The 27,866-nt window shown below is 44.9% G+C and overlaps 1 protein-coding gene across 10 annotated transcripts in view; it reads right to left on the reverse strand.

The window, feature by feature from the left end:
• The window catches only part of DNAAF11 (dynein axonemal assembly factor 11), a 115,673-nt gene that overhangs the window by 15,035 nt on the left and 72,772 nt on the right, over positions 1–27,866 (reverse strand). For 6 of the 10 annotated variants that reach the window (XM_051844035.1, XM_051844037.1, XM_051844041.2 and 3 more), the window contains 3 exons: positions 27,198–27,263; positions 23,763–23,832; positions 22,118–22,213 (listed from right to left, as the gene is read on the reverse strand). In XM_051844035.1, the coding sequence (XP_051699995.1) occupies positions 22,118–22,213; positions 23,763–23,832; positions 27,198–27,263 (232 nt within the window). Of the gene's footprint in view, positions 1–8,408; positions 9,425–17,001; positions 17,227–22,117; positions 22,214–23,762; positions 23,833–27,197; positions 27,264–27,866 lie in introns of those variants that run through there. The other 4 variants (XR_011389343.1, XR_011389344.1, XM_070075505.1 and 1 more) reach the window with 4 other exon arrangements.

Here is a 27,866-nt window from a genome sequence, read left to right on the forward strand (position 1 = left end):
TAAAAGAAAATAAGTCCTTGAAAACAAGTATTATCATTGGGGCTGGTGCTGTGGTGCAGCAGGTTAATACCCTGGCCTGAAGTGCCAGCATCCCATATGGGTGTCAGTTCTAGTCCCAGCTGCTCCTTTTCTGATCCAGGTCTCTGCTATGGACTGGAAAAGCAGTAAGAAGATGGCCCAAGTCTTTGGGCCCCTGCACCCACTTGGAAGACCCAGAAGAAGCTCCTAGCTCCTGGATTTGGATCAGCGGAGCTCTGGCTGTTGCAGCCAGTTGGAGAGTGAACCATCAGATGGAAGACCTCTCTCTCTCTCTCTCTCTCTCTCTCTCTCTCTCCACCTCTCCTCTCTCTGTACAACTCTGACTTTCAAATAAAAAATAATCTTCAAAAAACCAAGTATTATCATTAATTAAGGAAACACCTAAAAAAACAAGCAATGGAGTTGGACACTTAGGCATACTAAAACTTACGAGACATCAGATACACTTGATACACTAAAACTAAATAAATCTTTGAGAACAAGTTTTACTCTTCACTCTCACAATACAACTCTTTGAGGACAGAGTTCCTGCATAGGGAGTTAGTGCACAGTGATTCCTGTTGTTAATTTAATAATTAACACTCTTATGTATGATGTCAGTGATCACCCAAGGCTCTTGACATGAGCTGCCTATGCTGTGGAAGTCTTTTTAATCCACAAACTCTATCAGAATTTAGACAAGGCCATAAGCAAAAAGGAAGTCCTCTCCTCCCTTCAGAGAAAAGTACATTCATCTTTTATGACCACGTCTTTCCACTGGGGTCTCACCCACAGAGGTCCTTCATGTAGGACATTTTTTTGCCACAGTGTCTTGGCTTTCCATGCTTGAAATACTCTTGTGGACTTTTCAGCCAGACCAGAATGCTTTAAGGGCTGATTCTGAGGTCAGAGTGCTACTTAAATCAATTGTCATTCTATGAATCTGCTCTATGGACTGCTTCCCATGTTAGAGCATTCACTCCTTTTTAATTCTATTTATTATTATCACTTAATCCTACCCATATGATCACTTTAACACTTAAAATGTGGTTTTACCATCCAGCTTAAGAAGATTTGGGGTCCCATGCAAATTTTTAAACTGTATCCTTAGAAGTAAGTCTGTAGGAATGTATGTAGAACTATTCAGCTTTACAGTTACAAACTTCATACACTTCACAATTACAACTTTAGGATCATGGTGATCCTCCTCCCTTTCTTATTTATACTCTTATTTTTCACTAAGATCCATTTTTCAATTAACTTTATACACATATGATTAACTTTATGTTAAGTAAAGAGTTCAACAAATAGTATGAAAAAAAGTGTTCCTCAGTCAAGACAAGGGCTGTTCAAAGTCATTGCTTCTCAAAATGTTAATTTCACTTCTACATATTGCCTTTTAGGTGTTCTATTAGTTATCACAGGTCAGGCAGATCATATGGTATTTGTTCCTTTGGAACAGGCTTATTTCACTAAGTATTATGTTTCCCAGATTCATGCATTTTTTTTTTACAAATGACCAGATTTCATTTTTTAACCACTGTGTAGTATTCCATGGTGTACATATCCTATAATTTCTTTATCCAGTCTTCAGTTGATGGACTGGGTTGATTCCATGTCTTTGCTCTTTGGGGCTGGCGTTGTGGTATGATGGGTAAAGCTACCACCTACTAAGCTAGCATCCCTTATGGGCTTCAAGTCCTGGCTGCTCTACTTCAAATCAGCTACCTACTAATGGCATGGGAATGGCAGTGGAGAATGGCCTAAGTGGTTACGCCCCTGTCACCCACATGGGAGACTAGAAGAAACTCCTGGCTTCTGGCTTCAGGCTGGCCCAGCCCTGGCCATTGCAGCCACCTGGGGAGTGAACCAATGGATGGAAGATCTCTTTCTCTCTGTCTTTCCCTTTCTTTCTCTAAGTCTACTTTCACATAAATAAATAAATAAATAAATAAATCTTTTTAAAAAAGAAAGAAAACAGTAGGAGATGTGTGCCTGGCCTAATGGTTAAGACACCACTTGGAACGTGGACATCCCATGTCAGAGTGCCTGGCTCTGAGCTCCAGCTCTGCTCCGTATTTCTGCTTCTTGCTGTTTTGCACCTTGGGAGGCAGCAGGTGATGGCTCAAGTCATTTGGTTCCCACCCAACCGCTTGGGAGACCCCGACTGCATTCTCAGCTCTTGGGTTTGACCTGACCCAGCCTTTTGCCTGCTGTGGGCTTTTGGGAAGGAACCAATGAATGGGAAACTCTGTCTCTCTGTCTCTCAAATAACAATTAAATAATTAAGTTACTGCAGGAATTTCCCTGAAGACAGAGGTCATGTTGGGTATGAGGAAAAGTCTAGGGAGAACAAAAGGCATGAACAAAGAAAGGAAACTAAATGAGCACTTATACTAGCACAGAATATTAGGCAGACAGTAGCTGGAACTAAGGCAGAAGTGGGGAAATGTCCAGTCTTGGGGAGTTTAGCTGAAGGTCCTTGGATTTTTCACAAGAGGCAATGGGGCTCTTGGCAGTGCTTTTAACCCTTGGTGATATAGGTACTCAGCTCAGCTCAAAAGTGCTATCCCAAGCACACACCCTTAGTTTCCTTGGACAAGGTGCATGATATTAATAAAATTCCTAAATTCAATGAAGTGATAGCTTTTGGAAGAAGTATTTCTTTCTTCACTAGATACAAAATACATTTTTCTTTCTGTTTAGATAATTATAGTCAACGTTCTATACCCCACCCAATCCCACTCTGAAAATACTCATACAATCCTGTTGGGAAATGGTCTAACTATGCATAATGGCCATCAAGCTGATTCTAAGAACCCTCTCATTGAAGCTGTCAGTTAGGCTGTTCTTTGGGCTTTTGTTTGTCTGCAAACTACACAGATATGTATACAACAGCTGATGACAGTTTCACATGAGCTAGGTTTTGGACTCTGCACTGGAGATGAGTTGGCTCTATGTATCCTCTTGAAGGAGGTAAATTTTAAACCACCTAATGGAGAGAAACTCAATAACCCATATATTGGGAAACAATAATATTAGAATGTTGGTTATCTCCATGATGATCTATAAATTCAACATAATCCTAGCTGTCATCCCAATAAGATTTGTGTATGGAAACCAGTAAGTTGATTCTTACAGTTGTATGAAAATACAAAGAATATCTACAATGAGCATGTAAAAATGATGGAGGAATTGCAACCTTCAAGCTATATTATAAAGCTATGATAACCCAACAGAGTGTGGTATTGGCATAAGGACAAACAGATCAACGGAACAAAACGAAATCTAAAATAGACTCATCCTTATAAAGCCACTGCATTTTGACAAAGGTGTCAAAGTAGTTCAGTGGGGAAAGTAGGATCCTTTGGTGCTCCAACCACCTATTCAACTGGAAAACAATGAATGTTAACAACTTCTTCACATCACACTCAAAAATCAATTTGAGGGGTGCATATATGGTGTAGCTGTTGCTTCTTGGTATGCTCTCATCCCATATCAGAATGCCTGGTTTGGAATCCTGGCAGACCCACTTTGGTTTCAGCTTCCTGCTTTAATGAGCACCTTCCTGCCAATGCAGATGATGACTCAAGTACTTGGGTCCCTGCCACCAACTCACAAGACCTAGATTAAATTCCAAGCTCCTGGCTTTGGCTTGGCCCAGTCCCGGCTGTTGTAGGCATTTAGGAGTGAACTAACAGGGGCCTATGCTGTAGCATAGTGGGTAAAGCTACCACCTGCTGTGACAGCTTCCCATATGGGTGCTGGTTCAAGTCCCAGATGCTCCATTTCTGATCCAGCTCTCTGTTATGGCCTGGGAAAGCAGTAGAAGATGGCCCAAGTCCCTCCAGGAGACCTGGAAGTACAAAGTTTATATATTTATAGTTGATATTTTAATTCCAGATTTCATTATTTCTTTTTTTAAGATTTATTTATTTATTTGAAAGTCAGAGTTACACAGAGAGAGGAGAGGCAGAGAGAGAGAGAGAGAGAGAGAGAGGTCTTCCATCTGATGGTTCACTCCCCAGTTGGCCGCAACAGCCAGAGCTGTGCTGATCCAAAGCCAGGAGCCAGGAGCTTCTTCAGGGTCTTCCCATGTGGGTGCAGGGGCCCAAGGACTTGGGCCATCTTCCACTGCTTTCCCAGGCCATAGCAGTGAGCTGGATCAGAAGTGGAAAAGCCGGAGCTTGAACCCGTGTCCATATGGGATGCCAGTGCTTCAGGCCAGGGTGCTAACTCGCTGCGCCACAGTATTGGCCCCGATTTGATTATTTCTTAACTGTGTTCTGATTAACTTTCCTAAAACAAACATGTAACCCACTGAGCCTATTAAAAACTGAAAGTTGAGAGACTCCTATATATGGATTGCAGCTGATAACTGAAAATGATATTTTATGATAGAAAAATAATATACTTTTATAATCTTACTAGAGATAGTCTCAGTGGGAAACACCCTCCACTGATATGAAAAAGTTCATGCTTTTTCTTGCTTATCATTCATTCATTCATTCAACAAACATCTACAGTTCATCCACGATGGGCCAGGCCATTTTCTAGGTCATAGGGATTCAGTAATGAACAAAAATACTTGTCTTCTTGAAGTTAAGTTCTAGTGTACGTGTGTGTATGTGTATGTGTCTGTGTGTGTAGGTGTTGTTGGGGGTGTAGACAGCAAATACATGAATGTCTCACACACACACAGACACACACACACACACACGGCATTTTCATGCTATGAAGAAGGATGAGACAGCAAAGAGGCCCTGGTGGGCTGGAAGGTGGAGGCTGCATATTAATCAGGGTGTCAGGGAACACCTTATTAAGCAAGTGAGATTTGAGGACAGACCTAACAGAGCTAGAACAAGTCATTCAGGGAGCTGGGGGTGGAGGTTTTTTTTTTTTTTTTTTTTTTTTTTAGAATTAGCAGCAAGTGCAAAGGCACCAAGGGGCAAGTATGGCCTGCACAGTAGCAGCAAAGGAGACAGGAAGGCGACATGGAGACAGCAAGGGAGAGGATGACAAGCTGGCGGAGATGCCTGTGAGAGGCCTTGGACACGCTGGGGAAAATGCTGGTTTGCGTCCTGGGTGCCGTGGGAAGCTGTCGGTGATCCCCAGGCAGAGAAGGATATAGACATGGTCTACGTGGGCCTCAAGCCCGCTAGGCTGCAGCACGGGGACCCACCACAGCAGGCCGGAGCACAAGCAGGGAGACTCACAGGGCCGCTGCCTTAGTCACCCAGGACAGGGAGGGCAGTGGCTGGATGTGGGTGGTTAAGGAGCAGGTAGCAAGCAGCGGTCAGCTCTGCGTGTATTTTGAGACAGAACCAGGAGGGTGTGCAGGTGGGTTCCAAGTCGGGGGCAAGAGAGGCAAGCCAAGGTTGTCATCTGCTGTGTGCATTCTGCCAGCGTGGGCTTTCCACACCTCACACGATTGCTAAGACAATGGGAAGCAACCACGTTTGTCCTTCTTCCCCTCATGCCAGCCCTACCTGAGGGCAGAGATGTTCTAACTCCTCTGAGCAGTGAGGCCCAGTCGGGCTCTGCTCCCGCGTTTACTGTCCTCATCCTCCTGGTCTTGCCACCTCTCCCTTGCTCTTCTCTTCCCCTCAAGAGCAGCTGCTTGCCCTGTACTGATTATCTTTAGGGAACTCTCGGGGCGGGGAGGGGGCTGGCATCCCTGTTCCCACGAGCTTCCATTCTGTGGCTCCTTCTCATGGGAGGCATCCCTTCTCCTTCAAACCACCTGGGAAGATAAACAAGCCCTACCGTGCTGGGTCATGCGTCACATCTCACGACTCTGCCCCTCCTCTTCAGCGACATAGGAAGGTTTGGGAATTTCTTTTGGAGGTGATCTCATGAGAGACGTGGGGAGGACAAGGGAGGCGAAATCTCGTTTGTCTCCTCCTAAAAATAGTTTTCATCATTCCAGAGTAAAAGGTCCAGTGGCTATGAAAATATTTTTTCCTTGTGGCAGGAGTTAGTCTTGTCTTCTCCTGACATGGGATGAGGCTGAAAACCCTCACTAATGTGCAGGCTCCACTTCTGTAAGGACCTTGTGGGAATAAACAAGGCCAGGAGAAAGGGATGCCTTCCTCGGAGGAAGACGACGCCTGGGAGGGAGCTGGGGCATAGCGGCCTCACCCAAGACGAGGGACCAGGAGGAAGACCCCGTGGGGGCTGGGCGCAGGTTGGAAAGGACTCCCATGATAAGCACCTGGTCTGCTCTCTGTTTTCTGTCACTCTAACAGAATCCCTGATGCTGGGGAATCCATAAAGGGAAGAGGTTTATTCTGGCTTACAGTTCTACAGGCTGGAAGTGCAAGGTCAGGCAGCTGCACTGGGCCAGGGCCTGATGCCAAAAGTTGGAAGGAGAGAGGGGAGCCTACATTCCAACCCTGCCATTAAGGAATTAGGGTCCCATGAATGGGCGTTTGGCTCCAGCTCCTGACTCTATCATTTTGCTAACATAGATCCCGGTAGGCAGTGGTGATGGCTCAAGTAATTGGATTCCTGCCACCCATTCTAGGAAACCTGGATGGAGTTTCTGGCTCTAGGCCTTGGCAGGGTCAACTGTGGGCATTCTGGAAGTGAACCAGTGGATGTGAGCTCTCTCTCTCACTCTCCACCCCCAATAAAAGAATAAATAAAATTGTACAAAAAGGTTTCAACACCTGGATTTCGGTGGCCACAGTCAACCCACAGCACATCTGATGTATCCCAGTGACACAGGAAGATCTAACACCACGGAGGAGTGGGAGTGTTAATGAGAAGGGGATCTCAGGCAGAGAGGAAGAGGTCAAGGCTAGAATCAGAGGACCAGATGAGCAAGCTGGGGAGGCACAGAGCCTGTCAGCACAACATGGAGAAGCTGTGGGACCCTTTGCGGGAGGGAAGGGGAGAGGAGGAGGATGCGGGCAGCAGGGGAGGAGCAGACGCAACATGGCATCTGTGTTGAGCTCATCAACTGAGTGCAAGCTCAAAGCCAGAGCTCCAGATATTTCTCCAATGCCGCTCTTTGTTGCCCTGGCAACTGGGCCCTGGGAACTGGACCAAGGGCAAGAAAAGCCACATGCAAATGAAGTAAATAATAAACAAAGCCGGAGCCTGGACTGCCCCATCAGCACTGCCATGGGAAAAGGTACGAGAGCACTGAAGAAGGTTTTACACTGAGGTGAAGCCCCCTGGCCCCTCTGCAGGGTGAGGCCCAGTGACCTGTGGCTTCTGCTGCTGACGGAGGTGGTGTTCACCTTAGATCTTGCACGAGCAGACAAATATCCAGTCGGACTTGTCCGTGCTACTCTAGCCTCCGGCTTAGGAGAAAACCCTAGGAATCAGGGCCCTAGAATTTCCAAAAAGCAAGGCTGCCTCTCCTGCTGGTGCCCCACGTCAGGGTCCAGGTAGACGGGGATACTGGCCTGGGTCCCAGCCTCCAAGGGAGTGGGCAGAGATAGCAGACAGGGGACAAATATTCGAGTAATCACTGCTGCCAACAGCAGCTCTCGGCAACCTAGAACGGTGTCTGGTCCCCGCTTTTCCTACTCATTTGCCAGCAGATGGAAGAATGTCCTTGCCTTCCACCCTGACTGGCCAATAGGCAAAGGGGAGACAGCCCACTTTAGATGGGGACTTTGCAATTCTGCAGAAACTATGAATCAGTCACACAAGAACAGCATTTGTGTTCCCAGTCAGTCTAGGGTACTGCTTTACCGGCAGAGAGCCAGTCTGGGTTCTCACCTCTTTGATCTCCTTACATAAGCCCTATACAGGGTCAAAGGGGTGAAGAAGGGAATTAAGTTGAAGATGCACCTGCTGGATCTGGAGCCCACAGGACCCTGCCATTACTGTGGGCCTCTCCTGCCCTGCCTGCAGCCAGGGAGCCCTCTGCCTTCAGCCCTGGGAACCTCAGCTGGCAGTGCAGGGCCTGGGAGCTCCCAGTGCCTTCCTTTCTTGGATCAGGGCTGGCTGTCCAGGAGGTCCTGACTGGATCTCACAAACCTGGGGCCTGGCCTTCATCTGGCATCTCTGACATTTTCATTCTTTGTATGCGTATGATTTATTCATTAATTTGAAAGACAGAGAGATAGAGTGAAAGTAAGAGAGAGGTCTCACATCTGCTGGTTCACTCCCCAAATGCCCACAGCAGCCAGGACTAGGTCAGGCTGAAGCCTGGTGTCAGGAACAGCATCCAAGTTTCCCACGTGGGTGGCAGAAATGCAACTACTTGGGCCATTATCTGCACATGAGCAGGAAGCTGGATGGGAAACAGAGGAGCTAGGACTTGAACCAGCACTCTGACACGCAATGTGGACATCCCAATAACCCGCGGCACCACAGTGCCCACCTGCGATATTTTTCTGACAAGCATTTACTTATTTGAAAGCAGTAAATATCTTTTTTTTTTTTGGACAGGCAGAGTGGACAGTGAGAGAGAGAGAGACAGAGAGAAAGGTCTTCCTTTTGCCGTTGGTTCACCCTCCAATGGCCGCCGCGGCCAGCGCACTGTGGCTGGTGCATCACACTGATCCGAAGCCAGGAGCCAGGTACTTCTCCTGGTCTCCCATGTGGGTACAGGACCCAAGGACTTGGGCCATCCTCCACTGCACTCCCGGGCCATAGCAGAGAGCTGGCCTGGAAGAGGGGCAACCGGGACAGAATCCGGCGCCCCAACCAGGGACTAGAACCCGGGGTGCCGGCGCCACAGGTGGAGGATTAGCCTATTGAGCTGTGGTGCCAGCCAGTAAATATTCTTTTAAAAGTGACATTTGTTCATTTGACTTTGAGGACACCCAGAAGAAAAGACAGCCCGGCTGGTCTAAAGAGAAGCCAGACAAGGTACAGAGAGGAGGCCCATGGTTTGAAAAGAGATCTACAGCATTGAAGAAAGCAACTTCCTGCACATACTGGGCTTTCTTGCCCCTGTTTTGATAACGTAGCCAGGTAACTGCGCAGGTATATTCCAGTTAATCTGGCAGGAGGAATCACAAAAGAAAGGACAAATTCCGTTATACCCAGTTTTGATGCAGAACAAGTTTATAAATGAGAAAAATTCTGATTAATCAATTAATTTAAATTTTATTTGAAAGCTGCAGAGAGAAAGAGACAGAGAGAGAGATGTGGAAAGGCATCGTCCATCCACTGGTTTACTCCCCAAACGCCCATAACAGCCTGGGCTGGACCAGGCTAAAGCCAGGAGCCAGGAACTATATCCAGGTTCCCCACATAGGTGGTGCACATTGAGCCATCATCTGCTGACTCCCAGGGTGCACATAATCAGGAAGCTGGATTGCAAGCCACGTAGCTGGGACTCAAATCAGGTGCTCCAATATGAGACACAGGCATTCCACACAGCTGCTTAACTTCTTCACCAAATGCTCACCTCAGGAGGAGACAGTGATCCCACAGCAACCTGGCCATAGATGAAACGTCAAGGCATCATTTATGCTTGTTTAGATACAGGCCTTATAGGTTAAGACTTTAATTTCTACTTCTGCAAAATGAGGATAATGATTCCACCTGTTCTATAGAATGCTCACAGTATTCAACATGGAGTGTGGGGCTCGTGGTAGATGTTCAACAAATATTAGCTATGGTGTCAGTTTTATCATTAATTGGCATGAGGACAAGCAGGAGAGGCTATGTGGCCTGTGGGATACCCCATTTATTTGAGGTTTCTGACAGAAGAACCCCATGATGCTCAAATTTAGTGCTCTTTAAAACAGAATATTATCCATTTATTAATATGTGCTCATGGGAAAGTGAGACAGGCAGACTTCAAAAAGTTCATGAAAATATTGTGAAAAAACTATATATGGACTTCAAAGAGAATATGCACCAACCTTAATCTACATTTCAATTTCACTTAGACACAAACATTTAGAAGTACCCTCATATAACTTCAGTAAACCCTGATTCCTTCATAGAAAAATAAACAAATATTCACAGGTCAGGGGGGTACTGTGGGGACTGAGTTGTGCAAAACATATAGGACAGGATAGAAAAAAGTGCTTGCTAAATAGAAGGAGTTGTGGATTTACCATAACTCTGAACAGGTGCCCAAATCCTTCAGAGCAGGTGCAAGGCTATTTTATTTTCCTATTTGTCAAAAGCGCAGCATAGTGTCTCACAGGCAGATGGTGTATAACACATTTTTAGTTTGTGCAGTGAATCTACACATGCAAATTCTAAGTATAAGCCCTCTAGTTAGCTATTACCTCTTTAAATATTATCTCTGCCCCATTCTCCCTTTCTGTACCATATGGGACTAACTAAACTGAACATATATTAGGGCTTTCTTACCATATTCTACATTTTTAAGTATCTTTGTTAAAATCTTATCTCTTTGTGATTCATTCTGGACACTATTTTCCTTACCTATTTTCCAGTTTTCTAGGGCTCTCTTGAGCTGTGTCTAATAAATTCACTCATTAAATTTTAAAACTAGCTTATCGTATTTCAGTTCTAGAATTATTTTATGGAGTCCTTCTCAAATATACTCTATAATTTGCAGAGTTTCTGGTTCCTTATAAAACATTTCAAGCTTCAATTTGCACCCTTACATAATTAGCATCAGTGTATGCAGCAGACATTGTCAATGTCCACGCCAAAACTTTTGACTTTTCCATGCGCCCTAGCACCTCCATGTCTGTGGCTGGAGCCTCCTCCTTGGGACAGTGCAGGACCAATGCTTGGTCAGAAATGCCGGGGAGTTTACACCGCCACTACCACCTACAACAGGGAACAGCTTTCAGGAACTGCTGTACAAATACCACAGTTCATTGCTCCTTAGATAGAGTAATCCTGAGCTAGGTGTTCTGCATCATCTCCTAGTTTCCTCACTGGGGTAGCTGGCTAACCAGAGCACTCTGTATTGGCTGCCTTCCCTTCCCTCCATTCTGACCAGCATCTCCTATTTCCCAAATTCACTAATGCACTGAAATCCCCAATATAAGGTTCTGAAAAATCCAATTTTAAAAGTATTTAAGAATTTGTCTACAATAATGGTGAGACTCTTAAAGTTACCTCTAAGGAAGAGGAGCAGAAACCTGGCATAGCCAGATTCCAAAATACTGACTGGGTTTCTACCGGAACCCACTCTAAGCTCCAGGCGTGTCTAATTTATCCCTGTGTGCTAGACACTTATTTGGAATAAGTAAATCAGTAAATTCCTTGACTTAGCATGCATGAACCCATTGTACGTTGAATACACAGTAAGAAAAAATGCAGTTACCACATACAACTGGGCAAACAGTGCAGCAACACAATGTGCTATGGAGGTGCTAGTGTGGCTCCTCACCATTGTGTGGCTGGCCAGGAACTGTGCCCCCATTGCTGCTGCCCAGCCTAACCCTAGGAGTGCTGGATCATGTACCACTAGCATGGGAAAAAGACACAAACCCAAAGTATGCTTTCTACTGGACGCATGGCTTTCATGAAGGGAGTGTGTGTGTGTGTAAAGTTTGAGACTATGGATGAGGTTAATGTCTTACAGAAATGATTTTCATTGGGGTTTGTGACACATGTATGTGTAGGTAGTACTCATCTTAGACTACTTCTTCTCAAGTTCAAGACCCAGTGTGGGGCCAGTTAGACAACGTGAAGACAGGCTGTGAGACATTCCGAGGAATGTCTTACTTCTTACGCACCATGCTCCCAGGCTACAAGCTGCTGTCAGAGGCACATCTCAGAGAGGCAGGGGTTCACTAAAGTCCTGGCAGGCTCTGGACTTCGACTCTTTCTCTAGTTTCCCTATGTGGTCACTAAAAGCATGGCTTAGCCTAGCCTTTCAGCTATTCCTCCTATGCTAGTAGACAGTATATGTTCACTATCCTACTCGGTGTTGACATCAAAATGTGTTTAAGATAGTAGTTAAAGGGCAGGCATGTGTTGCAGTGGTTGGGATGCCATTTGGAATGGCCATACCCTAAAACTGGAGTGGCAGGGCTGAAGTCCCCGCTCTGCTTCCAATTCCAACTTTCTGCTAATGCAGACTCTGGGAGGCATCGGGTGTTACCTCAAGTACTTGGGTCCTTGTTGCCCACATGACAGGCCCAGACTGAGTTCTGAGCTCCTAACTTTGACCTGGCTAAGCCCTGGCTGTTGTGGGCATTTGGGTAGAGAACCAGTGGATAGTAGATCTCTGTTTCTTTGCCTTTCCAACAAATAAAAAAATAAAGTTTTAAAATAAAGTTAAATATATAGCCCATCATCCAAAGTTCTCTTCAGTGTGGTTACTGCTTCTTATTAGTTAGTTGGCAATTGGCAGATAATGGAGTTCTAGAGATGATATTTAAGGTCACAAGAGTAAATGAGCTTATGAATGGATTGAGTATAAATAGGAGAAGGAGTCTCAGGAGTGAATGATCACAGCCAATGTTCGGAGGCCTGGATATGAGACAGAACTAGCAAAGAAATGGTAAGAGTTGTCCAGCAACAGGAGCACCAAGCAACACAGGAGGGAACCCAGAGAAGCAACGTGAACAAGGATTTTAAAATGGAAGGTCTCATTGTTGATGTATAAATCTGCTGGGAGGCCGAATGGGAGGGGGATGCAGGACGACCACTGGATTTGGGATTGTGGAGAGCACGAGAGACCTCAGAAAGAGATGTCTCAATGGCAGGAAGTTGGGCACGCGATAATGCCTGACGGCAGCTGCTGCTACAGATGACAAGAATAGAACAGGTCAAAGAAGCCAGACCCAGCTGTCTTCTCTTCACTGTGGTGTCTAGTATAGAGACAGACTATAAAAACTCTGTGGATGTCGTATCCTTTGGTGTATAGTTATCAACATCACTTCAGCGAATCATACCATGTAGAAGACAATATATTCTTTCCCACGTTAAAAAAAAAAAGAAAGAAAGCAATGCCGCTGAGGAGGGAGGCTAAGTGAGGACCCTTGGGGGTACTAGGAATGTCTTCCTCTGAATTTACGTATTGGTTATGAGTGTGCTCAGAGCACCAAAACTCTCGCTTATTGTACACGTACGTACATTTTTAGTATACAAACTGATTTCAATAAAATATTAATAAAAGAGCAGAAACAGCAGTTATAGAGGTCTGCTTTACGAGTTTTGTAATAAAGCAACCAGGGCAATAAATAGAAGGGGGTATTTTAATTTTGTTATGTTTCTTTTCTAAACATTTTATTAAAATACGGTGTACACATATCAACAAATGCACTTAGGTATACAGGTCAATGAGTTTTTTTTTTGTCATCTGGTCACTCTCATAATCAACGCCTAAATTAAGAACAAAGCATCCCTGGGGCCCAAGAGTTCTCACTGTTGTGGGAGATGTTTCAGCCTATTTTCTAACGTACGATCCAGAGAAGTGAAATTAGATGAGGCAGCACAGAGACGAGGGAACTGCCAAATGAGAAAACGTGATCTGTCCAAGGTAAGTGGGAACAGGATCCAACAACACATATATGGAGCGTTGGGATGGACTGTGGGCAGTCAATTCATAGAATTAGAGGGAAGGAGGGTTTGGCAAGGGACCATACATGCAGGTAGACTGGTAGATAAAATGGTTGATGTATATTGCAGTTAGCTTTCTCTTCAGATTTATTTATTTGTTAGAAAGGCAGAGTTACTCAGAGAGAGGGAAACACACACACACACACACACACACACACACACAGAGAGAGAGAGAGAGAGAGAGAGAGAGAGAGAATCGTCCATCCACTTGTTCATTCCCGAAATGGCCAAAGCCAGGAGCCAAGAGCTTCTTTCAGGCCTCCCATGTGGGTGCAGGGGTCCAAGCACTTGGGTCATCTTTCACTGCTTTCCCAGGTGTATTTGCAGAGGGCTGGATCAGAAGTGGAGCAGCCGGGACTTGAACTGGTACCTATATGGGATGCTGGCACTTTAGGCAGTAGCTTAACCCACTGAGCCACAGCACCAGCCTCTTAAGTTACCTTTTGACACTTCCATTTTTACAGTGTTGGAGATTTTAGGAATGAACTGAGAATAAAAAATAAAAGTGAAAAAAATATGAATGGAACAGGGACGCCTAGAATGATGACCAGGCGGTTTGGTGGACCCACTTGACAACTGGAGAATAAAAGTGAGTTTACGGTGGGTCTATCTCAAGTCCACTTGAGTGGAGGGAAAGCACTATGAAACATGGATCCGAGCAGTAAGGAAAAGGGAGTCTGACATTGTGTCTGCAGGGTCGTGGTCTGTTTGACCTTAACATGTGACCTTCACCTCCTGTGCTCAGTAGAAGCAGAGTCAAGCAAGATGTTCAGCAGATGGCAACTTCCTTAATCTCAGTGAATTACTCTGAAAGAACCCCCGCAGGAAATCGCAAAGCATATTCTTGGAGTGCTCCTGCAACTCGTCAGTTGAGAGTCTAGATGGGAGTTGAATGTAATGACTTGACGCAAGCGAATAAGGCTCTCAGCGAATGCAGCGTTTCAGTGAAATCTTGTTAAGCTGGACTGCGGTGAGCTCATATGCCAAATACTCCCAGGACGCTGCTCATCAGATTGTTTATGTACATATGATCTGTCTGACTACAAATATTAAAAAAAGGCTCCACAGTAGCATGAATGCTTGGAAAATGTGATGGGGAATTATCTCACTCAAAATGGGAACTGAAGCCACACCTGTGGTATTTATAAACTTTGGAAATTGGGTAGCAACTTTAGCGAGAAAATATTCCCACTCCCCCGCCCCACCAAACTATTCTGAGGGCATAAAATAATAGTAATAATGGAGAAACACCCTACTGATTAGTCTTGATAATGTAGATATATCAGTCAATTCATCCCTATTACAATCCATAAGTCCAATGCAATGTCAAGAATTATAAAACAATACTAAGAGCCATTGATACTATTTAACAATGTCAGTTCCTAGTGATGAATAATAGTGATTAATAGAAAACATTAACACAGTATGCATTTCATCCCAAGTGCTGTTCTAGGGCTTTCCTTACATTCATGCACAGTATCCTCAAGACAGCCTTTATTATCATTATTATACAATTTTGGGATGAGGGATTGGAGGCACAGAGAGGTCAGTAAGTTGCCAGGGTCACACAGCTGCTGGTTGGCTGGTTCCAGAGCCCACTCCCATAATCATCTCCACTGCTCCTAAATCTCCATCAGTGAAAATCCCAATGGTCCTTTGAGGAGAATTTGATGAACTGACTTTCAGATCATCTCAGAATACTCACATTGAAAAAGTAACCAGGCAATGGTTGAGAGGGAGGGGAATAGGGGAGATTCATATTCCAAACATTGAAATGGATTTTAAAATGCATTTAATGTATTTACTCAGAAAATTATTGAGCAGCTGCTCTCTGCCGGGCTCTGTTCTGGCTTCTAGTGACACAGCAGTGACAAGGACTCACAAAACCCCATCTCAGACGAAGCTTGACTCTTATCTTGGAGAAGAGACCAGGAGATACGTAATAAAACACGTAGGCTCTCAGGTGCTGGTATGTTCAGTGGATATGTTCGGGGGAGGGATACAGAGTGCTGGGAGGGGGAGGAGACTCTTCCTTAAGTGTGGGGTCAGGAAGGCCTCCTTCACAAAAAGGGACTCGGGCAGAAACCTGAGAGTGGTGAGAGCAAATGATAGTACCTGGAGGAGGAGCACGGCAAGTGCAAAGGCCCGGGAGCAGTAAGAGGCTTCCTCGCATGTGGGTCAGCAAGGAAGCCACAGGGGGCCAGCACGGCTAGACCAGAAAGTGGGAAAAGATGCTGATGGCCGGTAAGGGGTGGTGGGGCTTGGTTGTCAGGGGACTTTGCCTCTAACTCTGAACGAAATGGGAAAAGTAACTGCCTTGATTTACATATATAAAACAACCACTCTGACTGCTATCTTGAAAATAGAGTTACTGTTCTCCAAAGCAGCGTGAGTGTGAGTTACAACGGGTGGCTGATGATACCGTTGCTTTGTGTGCCTTGACTGAATACGCCTAACGTGATAAAAGGCCACAGATGCTGCAGAGTGAGATTCTTTTCATATCAGCCCCGAAAGCTAGGACTGGTTATCAAAATAGTGCCAGAATCCAGAAAGAAATGCCACTAGCTAGTGGGAAGATTACGACAAAGCCCACACAACACAGCGTCCTTATTACCAGTCCTCTATCTCCTGGGCAGGCGATCCTCCATTGCCTGGGGCTGCCTGTGTGGGAAAGCCAGGTCCGTCACGGAATTTCCCAAAATAAACATGGCATAATCATCGCAGGCACGGCACAATCAAAGGTCAGCTCTCTGCAGTGTTCTTCGCAAACACCGTCACATACAGGGAACCACTAGACATCCAATCTAATGCCCTTTCAGCTTGGAATATCTGAGTATTATAAACCACTAAGGACCATCTTAGCTATTTCTGGAAGAGCTAAGTTTCACTCATGCTGGTGACACTGTTCTATAAATGAATTGAAGTTGAACCCAAGTGTCTACTTGGTTCTCTTATTTTAGGTGGAGTCAAATGGTTTTGCTTATTATTTACATTGCTTTGAGTCAGTGTTTTCCAGCATTTGAAGCCTAATTATACTATTTTCTTTTGAAGCGTTTGTATATTTAAGGTCCATAGCATGACACTATGGAAGATATTTGGACGAGTTAACATATCTATTGTTCCACGTAATTGGTCACTTCCTGTTTCTGTGGCGAGAGCAGTTCAAGTCTGTTCATGGAGCACGGATCCCCAGTACGGTGGAATTTTAGCACATACAGTCCTTAGTGTGTACAGCAGGTCGCGAGACTTGTTCATCCTATGCATCTGCTACTTCGCATCCTCTGAACTGCAGCCCCAGCTGACCTACAGCCCCATCCTCTGACCTCCATTTTCTCTCCAGCCCACCCATCCCTTGTTCCTGATCACTAGTGTTCTGTTTTCTCTCTGTGTACATTTCAACTTTTATAATATTTCCCTTAGCATAATGTCCTGCAGGCCCATTCTTATTATAGCAAATGGCAAGATCCCTTTCTTTTCAGAGCTGAGTAATATTCCAGTGTATATACTCACATGTGCACCACTGTTTCTTTATCAGCTCAGCTGTCAATGAACGCTTAGGGTGACTCTCACAACCCGCTTCCAGATCCCTCTGTGGTTCTAATGCAGGCCAGAGTCACACGGTTCCACAGTGAATTAAGTCTGGGCTTCCAGAACAGCACAGTGAACTGAACTGCCCTACTCCAGTGAATTTTTGACGATTTTTAAGGAAGAGCTTGAGAGTCCACGCAAATAACTCTGATAAATGAAAAACAACTGATGTTGGGCAAGAAATTATTCTGCAAAGCCTGCTTTTGCTAACAAAATACATTTCTTTTGAGATAAATGATGCTAGAAGATGCCTCTAGCATAACACATACATTAAGGTAACATTCATAGGGTTGTGTGCCCGGCACCATGGCTCACTAGGCTAATCCTCCACCTGTGGCGCCAGTACCCTGGGTTCTAGTTCTGGTTGGGGCGCCAGATTCTGTCCCGGTTGCTCCTCTTCCAGTCCAGCTCTCTGCTGTGGCCCGGGTTGGCAGTGGAAGATGACCCAGCTGCTTGGGCCCTGCACCCACATGGGAGACCAGGAGGAAGCACCTGGCTCCTGGCTTCAGATCAGCACAGCGCCGGCTGTAGCAGCCATTCGGGAGGTGAACCAACGGAAAGGAAGACCTTTCTCTCTCTCTCTCTCACTGTCTAACTCTGACTGTCAAAAAAAAATTAATAAGGTTGTCTAAACTCTTAGAAAATAAGAGTGTATTTCAAAAGGTTTGTGGAAAATAGAACTAAAAGATCAGTTTGCTGTGGTGCAGCTCTTAAATGCAGTTTTTTTCATGACGCACACTTTCCATGAGCTCTCTGACAGCCCCGCGTTTTCCAAGTTTTGCACCTGAATGAACTCATCTTTCAGCTCCGTTTCCCATGAACTTTTGTACAGAATCAGAAGAAAAATGCTTACTCAGGTTATGCTGAGGAAGTAATAGAACCATTCCTAGTCCCTCGATATGCAGGATCTTATCTTTAACCTTGTACTTTTAAAATGCTTTTTCCCTAATAAGCCATTTAGAAGTTTTTGTGTGTCTTTACATTAAATGTGAAAAAATGCAGACATAGAAAAACAAAAGGATGAAATGGAAACAGGATGCTGTATTTGTTTAAAAGTGTTGTGAGTGGTGACAACAGGGGTTTCTCAGCAAGTGCCTGGCACCCTGTTAGAGTATAGGAATCATGTCTTGATTTCTCTCTAAGAAATAGCAGAGTTCCCCTTTACTCTCTGGCTTTTCAAAAAACAAACAAAAAAGCTGGTGATCACAGTACCATACAAAAAGTCTGTTTCCAAGTCCTGGTGTAATTAAGTTACTTCTTAGAGTTCCCTATGGGATATTCTAGTTAATTTGGAGCATTCTGTTAATTTGTTGTAGTCACCAAATATAATGCAATTCTTACAGTTAATGTTTGTTATTTCATTACTTGATAGAAAATTGTATTTGCTCTCTTATTGCCCCAGAATAAAACTATATAATTGATTACTTATAATCAATCTGTTGGAAAATTGGCTACAGGAAAACAATTACTAAGTCGTTATAGAAACCACACTGGTTAACATAGTTTATATCCTTTGTACCAAGCACTCCTTCCAGTCTGCTTTTCTTCCTCACCAGCAGAGCCCCACTTGACTGGTTTATCTACTCTTCCCCTTTGAAGTCAGAGCAACCTGGGCAAGACTGACCTCACCCCCAAGCTCATGGGAAATAGAAGCCAATCACCATCCCCTTGGCCAAAGATTGGTTCAATTGTGCAGGAGTAAGCTAGTCAAGCCTGGATGGACTCTTCGGCTAGACTGTTCTAATCAATCCAGAGGAACTCTTATCCTCCCTCCTCTCCTTCTCTGTTTCACTTTTTGGTCTCATGCAAGGCAAGAACAAAAAAGCACGCTGCCTGGCGTTCATCTCATGGACGGAAGCCAGTCTGAGGACAAAAGTGACATGTAAGACAGACCCTGAGCCTATCTGCCTGGCTTCCTCTACCTTCTGTTCTTGTTACAAGGTGAGAAATGCTAACGGTTACAGCCACATGTATTTGGAGTCTTTGCAGCTTAAACTGGAAACATCCCCAGCTAAACTATCCCATTGTGGGGAACCAGATACTCCAGCACATGCAACACTTCCAGGCTTTAGAAGCCATAGACACTAAATTTAACTCACCAAGGAGATGCAATCCATATTTTCACCTTCAGTTTTCCTCTCTACATTCAATGAATCTCCAATTCTATTTCTTTAGTGTTTTTCCAACTATATCATCTCTGTTGTCAACTATTTCATCTCACTTGATTCTTCAACCACCTCCAAACACTGGTCTGTTTCTCTGTTCCCATTCAGAGAAGAAATTCTCAGAACAAGTTGTCTGAATGCTCGTTTCCTCCTCAAATGGCTAATTTTCTCTCATCTACCCTTTCTGACAGTTTCCATTGTCACAGTCTCCCTAAGACAGCTTTCATCCAGACCACTGATGGCCTCCGCTTTGTTAAGTCCAATGATCATGTGTGTCCTCATCATACCCGACCTCTTCCTTTCTTCTTGAAACCCTTCCCTGATACCACATGCTTCTGCTTCTGGTTTCCTCCTTAACTCATTGGCTGTTCATGCATAGTTTCCTGACCAGACTCCTCTGCTCAACCACAAAGTGACAGAATGCCCACCGCTCCAGCCTGGGCCCTCGTCTCTTTTCCATCCAAACTCCTATGTCTGTAACCACCATGTGTATGCTTATTGCTTCTACTTTCATAGTGCTGGCTCATTGTCTCCTCTGAGCTCAAGGCTTTTATATGCAAATGCATGCCTGTGATGTCAACTAGATGGTTCAGAACATCTATAATTCAAAATGGTCAAATGAAACCATAATTTGCTTCCCCTAATCTGCTCCTCCTAAAGTCTTCCCCCTTTCGGAAAATGACACCAGCATCTAACTATTCGTTAAAGCCAAATATTAGGAAGCATCTTTGATTTACTTCACAATCGATATCTTGCCGGTACCAGCATCAAAATGCATCCTCAATTCAATTACGTTTCACTGCCTTCCCCACCTTGGCTGTGGTCTCCCCGCTGGATGACCTCATGCAACCTTCTCACTAATTTCCCCTCAGCGCTCCTTTCCACCCTTTGATTCAGAGTCCATGGAGAAGGCAGAGTAACATTTTAAAAACACAAATCAGGTCATTTTAATCCCTGCTTAAAACTCACCAATGACTTCCTATTGCTCGTGGAATAATAATAATAATAATAATAATAATAATAATAATATTGCTGTAGCCCAGAAGACTGTGTACAAGGCTGATTCTGCCTGCGTTTCTGCCATGTTTTTCTCCTCTCCTCATGCATCACATTCCTGATAGCCTGGCTGTGTTCACTGTAGTGTTCTGGGAGCAGTGGCCGCATTCCCACCACCAGTCCCTTGCACACAGCATGCTCTTTCTGCATGCACCTCACCTTTATACATCTGCAGCTTCACATCAGCCAGGTCTCAGTTGAAATGTCATCTTTTCACAGGACTGTTTCCTGATCCCTCAATATCCCTCCACTCCTAGCACCAGCCTTATTTTCAGCCTAGTGCTCATCTCTACCTGAAACAAATTTGTCTGTTTAATTGTACACGGTCTGTCTTCCCTTCTCTGAAGGGAAAACAGAGACTTTAGTTCATTCAGCACCTGGAAGAGTATAAGGCTTCAATAGTCACTCAATAAATACAGAAGAATGAGAGGCAGGCACTGTGGTACCACAGGTTAAGCTGCTGCTTGGGACACCCACAGCCCGTATCAGAGTGCCTGGGATCCCCCTTCAGATACAGCTTCCTATTAATGCAACTGGGAGGTGGCAGATGATGGTTCAAGAACCTCTGTCCCTGCCAATCTTGTGGAAGAACTGGATGGCTGTTATAGGCATTTGTGGAGTAGACCAGCAGATGGAAGATTTTTCTATTTCTTTCTCTCTGTGTGTCTCTCTCTCACTTCTCTCTCCCCTTCTCTCCCTCTCTCCCATTCTGCCTTTAAAATAAATAAAAACAAAATATAAACTTCATATTTAAAAAATACAATTATAGTTCATACCTCTGTCATTTTCCCCCTTGATTTATCCAGTAGCAGCCTCTCCCATTCTCCCATCACATCCCCAATACCAACTGCATCAAGTGATGTTTGTCTGAGATCCTCCATGAATTTTCTCCTCTATACCCTCCAGCTTTCTCCACTTTCTCACATTTGCCATATGCCACAGCCACACAGAACCATTTCCATTCAGACTGTGCCTCACACCCGTGGCCTCCTTGCCATATGATCTTCTTCTTCTCCATGTATCAAACCTCACTCACCCTTCAAAATCATGTTCTCACATTTCCTCCTCATGAAGCTAAGCGTCAGGAACTCTACTATTTCTAGCAATGATGCCATGATTGTTTATCTTAGACTATGGAAAATCACTTGTTTACATTCTTGTCTCCCTTCCTAGACTGGTATCCATGTAGGCAGTCAACAAATGCTTGCCGAATCAAACAGAATCGAATCTGCCCCATGCCATATCAAAAATACACATTTACCACCCCTAATAAGAAGAGGAAAAAAAGAATTTCAGTTTGGTCCACATCATGAAAATAATACTAGCAAAATTCATTGTATGCAAACCATGCTATGAATTTTACATGCTTTCTCTTTCTTAAAAGTGGTATTAGAAAACAGAGCCCTAGAAAGTACTAGTTTGGAAGTCCAACCCCATCTTTTCAGAGATCTTGGGCATGCTTCATCTCCTCTCGAAGTTATTAGCAAGGAAAGTACCAGTCACCACATAAAGGACGTGTTCAGTGGCACCTGCTTCACTTGCAAGAACCACGCGATTCATCCATCCAGCTGCCGTCCAGACTCTGGCCTGCAGGGACAAGAACTGCTAGGGAAGCAATGGAAGAACGAGCCCTCACAAGCCTGAACCGCAGCCCAGTCTCAGTTCTTTTCTCCTCCCAGATCTCTGTTCTCCTACCTCAGCTGCTGTGAGGAGGTTTTCTGGTCCTCTCAACCAACAGATTCAATCAGAAGTCATCACTAGCCCTGACTGGTCAATTTCCTCCAGGAACCGACGAATGCTGAGGTGACGCTGCCTACCTTGGGCATGCAGACCACCAGGTGCCCGGTGGTCTGGGATCTCTTGGCAGAGCTGCTGTCAGGTCTGACTTCTGCAGGAAGGACAAGCTGAAATGGCTGAAAATAAGCAGGCAGCATCAGAAGAGTAGGGACACATCGAAGAGCGGATTACTGCAAGAGATGGTCTAATTACCAATTCAAGCTTCGTATTCAATTAAGACATGCACTTAGACTTATTAGTAAAAAAATTGCATGTGAGCCTTGCCTGATATGCATGAACTATTTTACCTATGTTAATGAATAATCTAAAAAACAGTCATTAATCACAAATAGCAGAACACTCGTGGGACTGTTTATGGCTTCTTGTCATAAAACATCAACAAATTTCCATTTTAAAGGCTTAATGTTCACCCATATAAATGCTCAGAATCAGAAAAACATATTGTTTCAAAAACTGTATATATTTGCTATGAATGAAACACTGATAGAATAGGTGTGCAATTTAATCTCATACATAAGCTGTTATACATACAAGGGTGCTTCAAAAAGCTGACGGACAATGGAATTAAAAAGATATGCTTATTTTGGTGCAAAAAATGAAATTTATGCACACAAGGGGTCTTCAAAGAGCTCATGGGCTTGTACATTATGAAAAATATAGATTTCAGGGCCAGTGCTGTGGCACAGCGGGTAAAGCCACCACTGCAGTGCTGGCATCCCATATGGGTGCCATTTAAAGTCCCAGCTACTCCACTTCCTATCCAACTCTCTACCTGGGAAAGCAGTAGAAGATGGCCCAAGTCCTTGGGCCCCTGCACCCTCAGGGGAGACCTGGAAGAAGCTCCTGGCTCCTAGCTTCTGATTGGCACAGCTCTGGCCATTGCGGCCATCTGGGGAGTGAACTAGCGGTGGAAGACCTCTCTCTCTTCTCTCTCTCTCTCTGTCTCTACCTCTCTGTAACTCTGTAACACTGTCTTTCAAACAAATAAATAAATCTTTAAAAAAGGAAAATATGATTTCAAAACATTTTGCATCCAAAGAAGCATCTTTTAATTCCATTGTTTTTCCTGCAAACTTTCTGAAGTACCCTTGTCTGATCACTGTGCTACCAGCTTGGTAGAATGGTGCAGTACAATAAACACAGGCTCCGCCTGCGGCGCCAGCAGCCTGGGTTCTAGTCCTGGTTGGGGTGCCGGATTCTGTCCTGGTTGCTCCTCTGCCAGTCCAGCTCTCTGCTATGGCCTGGGAGGGCAGTGGAGGATGGCCCAAGTGCTTGGGCCCTGCACTCGCATGGGAGACCAGGAGGAGGCACCTGGCTCCTGGCTTCAGATTGGCGCGGTGTGCCTGCCGTAGCAGTCATTTGGGGGGTGAACCAACAGAAATGGAAGACCTTTCTCTCTGTCTCTCTCTGTCTAACTCTGCCTGCCAAAAATAAAAAAATAAAATAAAATAAACACAGGATTACAAACTCGCTGTCTCAAGCTACACAAGGCCAGCAGCCATTTCTATTTTACACCATTCCCATGGTCTAAAATCAAGTGCCTAAAACAGCATTCGGATCAGGTTTCTTCTCTTTCTCTATTGGAATCATATTTAAAAATTAGGGCAACACAGCTCAGTTCAAATCTTAGCTTTGGAAACTGATAGTCAACGGGGTCAGACATACCTTCCCTTTGACCATCACTCGCACGTAAGTTGGCTGCACATCAACGTCAATTAATGAGGTATCCATGTATCTTTAAAATGAAACATATCAAATCCTGTAAGCTTCAAAGCCGTTTATTTTAAACAAGTGCAAACACAAATTCACACTTACAGGAACATTTTAAACACAGCTTAATTTTTCCATGCTAAACAGGTCTTACAAACCTCGTCTTAAATTAATCCCCAGACTAAAGGAAATTCAACACATCAGCAACTTCAGTTTCAGACCCACAAGTACACTTGGCATTGATTGCCCCAAACCAAAAATATCTGAGGTCTGAAGCACCAGAGGTTTCCAAAAAATAGCTCGCTATGTTTTTTCATGAGTATTTTATTTTAAGGCCCTGGAAGTCTCAGAGCCAGGAATGCTGAGCCCAGCACGCTTGGGGCCTGAGCCCGCAGCTCCTGCTTCCTGGGAGGCTGTTCTGCAGCTGCCCTGATAGCATCTCTCCTGGAAGAGGAGCACAGCCTGCTGATCCAGCAAAGCCTTCCATGGACGCCTGTGACCCCACGATCGAGTGACAGCTTTTCTCCTTGACTTGTGAGCAAACGGGAGATGTGGACTCCCCAGCACTCACTAAAGAATGAATAAATATATACATATAAATATAAATAATCAGGTTGAGTCAAACAGTTACAAAAGACTGAGTGCGCTCATTGGGAAATGCAGTGATGAGTCACTACTTGCAAACACGAGGGCAGGGAAGCTAACACACTGGCTGCAGGCACAGGCTTCGGAGCTGCACACACTTGTGAGGAGCTGCGTCCACCCCTTCTTGCTCTAACACCCTGCCCTGCATGCCTCAACTTCCTAAACCTTTGCTTTGTCATCTGCAAAGTGGGAATACTAGTCGTGCCTGCTTCGTGAGATTGCTATGGAGGACAGTTCATAGTACATGATTATACAGTGTTAATAAACTATTATGTTATTTCATGAAGTGTATATAACAGTGAAAGTAGAGATACCATTTCCCACAACTTTATGCGTAATATCTACCGCTTACATGGCTATCTGCTCTTCACTGGATTTCAGCCCCTAACACACTCATCTGTGCCGACCTGGCAAGCCCTTCCTCCGCCAGACGGCTTTTCCTGCCAGCTCTTTGTCGAACAAGCTCCTTCTCATCCTTCGAGTTGCATGGCTCAGATCGTCAACTTGCCCTGAACCTAGTATACCCCACTGCATACCGTTCTTCTCCATCCCTGCACACTGCCTCTTTCCTCTACAGCACCCTTTTCCAATGGAATTAGTCATTAAGATGCCTGACTAATGTCTGCCTCCAACAGCTGTCGCTGGGACAACGCTGCAGGAGAGCAGAGACTGAACTGAGAATACACCGGCGATTGTCTCCCCGTGCCTGGCACAGGATAGGCATCCTGTAGGCATCCGTTGGATAAAGCCGGGAAGTATACATGAACTAATGAGCTTAATCTTCGTGTATACTCCTGGGTGCAAATACAGCCAACAAGGAATTTCAGTGCAGTTCACTGAGGCAGAATTGTGGCAATGGAAGGGTTTTACGACAGAGTCGGGGGAAACATAACCACCATTAAAGTTCACACACACGGGATGAGCAAAGTTTCCATTTGAGGACTGAACAGGAAGCAGGCAATGGAGCTAAAAGAGAAAGGATTACACATTCATTGAACTCCGGAAATAAGGCCTGGAAATGGAAAGGACTTAAAAAGATGGAACAGTGGGTGTTTAATTGAAAAACAACAGAAATAGCCTACTGGAGAGTTTCAGGGACAGAAGACATCAAGTCGGCTGGAGAAGAGCTGCTGATTCTTTGAAGGAAGGTGATCAGGCAAGCAGACAGGCAGAGAGCTGCCGTGAGGCACAGGAGAGACAGCTCACTGGGGAGCAGGGACCAGACTAAGAGCTAGACTTCCCTTCCCCAGAGCCAAAACCAGGCAGTGAGTGGATAAGAACTACGTGGTATATCCATACTACGGAATAAGGTTCAGCCATGGAAAGAAATTCCTACACGTGACAGAACGAGGGAGGAGTTTTACAGACATACAGAAGGGCAGCAGCTACTTACAGGTACTATCCGGAATAGGCAAACAGGTACAGAGGCACAGCAGGTTAGGCTAGCCTGCCTCAGGGAGGGAGAAACAAGCAGCGATAATGGGGATACAACACTGTGCACTTATTAAACACCACTGGGTTACACACCACAAAATGGTTGAAAGAGTGCGTTTTAAAGTTACGTGTTATTTTATTACAATTCAGAGAGCAAATGTGGATGAAGGCCTGGGGGCTTATCCCCTGGCTTCTCCATTTCCTGTTTGCTTTGATGAGAGGTGCCCTGTGAATGTACTCCCTGGTGGGTAAACCCAGGATGACAATCCTGCCTACTTCCCTGCATTACTGAGCAATGCACTAGAGAATGTAAAATCCAGGACCAGAGAAAGATCTTTATTATAATTCAGGCATACCAGGGTCCACTGACTCCATTCATCAGCATTCATTCATTCATTCATTCATGCCTGTAATCACTGAGTTCCTAACAGGTGCCAGGCACTGTTTCAGGTCCTAGAGACACTGGGAGGGAAGAACACACGAAGTAAAGCTCATGCCTGGACCATACATGTTAAGAGCAATCAACGAAGGCTTTGTCGGCAGGCATGCTGCGGTGTTAGGCTCCATAGCAAGACAGAGAGGCTTCCCTGAGAGGGGCACAAGGCATGCATCCATGAGGATACGGAGGGCCACAGCGACACAGGCAGAGAGGGCAGCATGCGTGAGAGGCCCCTGAGATTGGCAGCTGGAGGTCAGGACAGGGAGCCAGCAATGAGGCAGAGTGAGCTGAGTGGCTTCCAGTGACTTCCCCAAGGAAGGGGAGAAGGTGACACAGGCTGGGGGTGGGAGTGCCGAAGCTGCAGAGCGGAGGGTGGGGTGGGAGGGGCCGGCTTTACTGTGATGTGGTGCTGAGGTGTGAGCACCTGCCCCTGGCATGGAGTTGGGGGAGACAGGAGTCATGTTCTAGGAGGGAGGCAGGGGAAGCAAGGGGCTGCTGGAGGTGCCCCGGCTGACTGCCAGAGCTCGCTGTGTTATCAAAGTCTTCTGGAAAATACGAGGAAAATCAAAGCGACGCGTCAGGAAGAAGAGCAGAGGGGGTTCCAGCAGTGTCAGCATCAGAAACTGGAAAGCCCTGAGGATTACTTAAACAGCCTTAGAAATTCCAGAGTCCACAGCCATGGAATTGTGGGCTTCTTCCCTTTATCCTCATGCTCTGACAATTAAAAATCCTCTGTCTTAAAATTAGTCTTCATCTAATCACATGTCCAATCAAGCTCCCCTTCAAAAGGTTTCAGAACTTAGAAGACGGCTGCTGAGGATGAAAACGGACAGATATGTGAGTTAAGTAAATACATAATGAAATGTCTTTACCTATAGACAGTGAGGTCCAGGATGATCAGGTGATGTTTTTCGTCATCTTTCAAAGAGAAATCAAGTCTAAGAGTGATACATGGGGGGGAAGGGGGGAGATAGTATCTTTAGAATACTGCATAGGTTCCCCAGTCACAGAACCCAAAGTAAATTTGAAAATAACCATATATAATAATCTTCAATGACAAGCTTATTTTGGTAGTTAGATAATAAAATGTCTATGTTAATTTTAAGACTTGAACAACAACCTGCTCTTTATCAATAAATTATTTATGTTTACATTGTTTAAACGTAAGACTCTTAAGACACAAAGAACTAACTTTGGTGCGGAGATAGAGACATCTGGTGGCTAAAGCTTTCTTCTCCATTTTGCTAGGAGCAAACTCAAACACTAATTATTTATGGAGAACTAAATGCTGCAGTTGCTTGCTCTTTTCCATACTTTTATACTGCTTAAGTTGTAAGGAGTTCTGTCTTCCTTTTTTCCTTGTTGTCTTTCTTCTCTTTCCTTGCTGGAGCTTTCTAGTGTGCTGGATGGAAAGGCTGAGCCATGCCAATGATTACTATGTACTTACAAATGAACAGAGGTTCGGAGAGGCTGGCATAGCTGCGTGAGAGGACCTATAGGCCTGGACGAGAGGATTTTAAAGCTCACCCTGAAGCTGGGTC

Source organism: Oryctolagus cuniculus, chromosome 6, assembly GCF_964237555.1.
Source record: "Oryctolagus cuniculus chromosome 6, mOryCun1.1, whole genome shotgun sequence".
NCBI classification, from domain to species: Eukaryota; Metazoa; Chordata; class Mammalia; order Lagomorpha; family Leporidae; genus Oryctolagus; species Oryctolagus cuniculus.